Raw genomic sequence first — 890 nt, 5'->3', positions numbered from 1 at the left:
AATCTGCCTCTTACGGTGAAGACCACTCAGCTACGGCTCTTTTTCAGCGAGCATGGTAAAGTGTCCAATGCTGAGGTGATTTGCTATAAGAAGACCAGGGCCTCACAGGGTATTGGCCATGTGACCATAGAGACGACACATTCCCATCTGGAAGATGCTCTTGCTGCTCTCAATGAACTGGTTTTGGATGGATGCCATCTCAAGGTTAGCTTGATTAAGGAGGGGCAGCCACCACAACGTCGGCGTCGGCACAGATAGATCTAAAATCTTGGATTTTCATTTTTCTCATTATAAAAGTGAATATACATGGATTGCACATGCCTGCATGTGTTGCTGCTCCTTGATCGCCTTACCTTCGTATTTTTCAGTGGAGTGATTGATCAAGCTAGCTAGGTTAGTAGTCCTTTATGTCACAAGTCAAGCTTTTAAAACTTTGACTATGAATAATTATTTATATTTTAAATTTGAAAATCATATGTACATATTTTTGACTTGAAAAGTATGTCCCAAGTACTAGAATTATGTTGATTTTATAAATATATTAGTAAGAATGGATTTGCTAATTCCCATGTAGATGAGAATTAGTGTGCACTTGTGTGTTGTGCGTTCTCCTGGCAATATGGCATCTGTGAACGACTTGTGCTAGTTTTGTGTGGATAGTATACAAGTTCTTGTGAATGTTTGTTTGTGTTAATTTATATTCCAGTGGTTTTTTTTGTCCATGCCCAGCAAAAGTTGTACAATGCTCAGGGTTATATCAATCCCCTTTTGTTGAAACTTTTCTTTTGATAAAATGATTCAATGTGTTTCCATCTGTATTTTCCAGTGATTTTTCAAGTGTTTTTTGTTTTCCGATACCATTAATGGATCATTACTAAGTTAATTTTTTG

At 37.2% G+C, this 890-nt stretch overlaps 1 protein-coding gene across 1 annotated transcript; it reads left to right on the top strand.

Annotated features, from left to right (window-relative positions):
* Positions 1 to 360, top strand: LOC123174849 (uncharacterized; the record flags this gene model as incomplete). Its single annotated transcript, XM_044590101.1, is given in 1 exon segment — positions 1 to 360. A coding segment is annotated over 1 exon segment (258 nt), but the record flags the coding sequence as incomplete, so codon positions are not given.
* Between the last annotated feature and the right edge of the window lie 530 nt (positions 361 to 890).

Source organism: Triticum aestivum, unplaced genomic scaffold (assembly GCF_018294505.1).
Source record: "Triticum aestivum cultivar Chinese Spring unplaced genomic scaffold, IWGSC CS RefSeq v2.1 scaffold87601, whole genome shotgun sequence".
Classification (NCBI taxonomy): Eukaryota; Viridiplantae; Streptophyta; class Magnoliopsida; order Poales; family Poaceae; genus Triticum; species Triticum aestivum.
The sequence above is the reverse complement of the archived record's forward strand: the minus strand, read 5'-3'. Positions and strand labels throughout refer to the sequence as shown.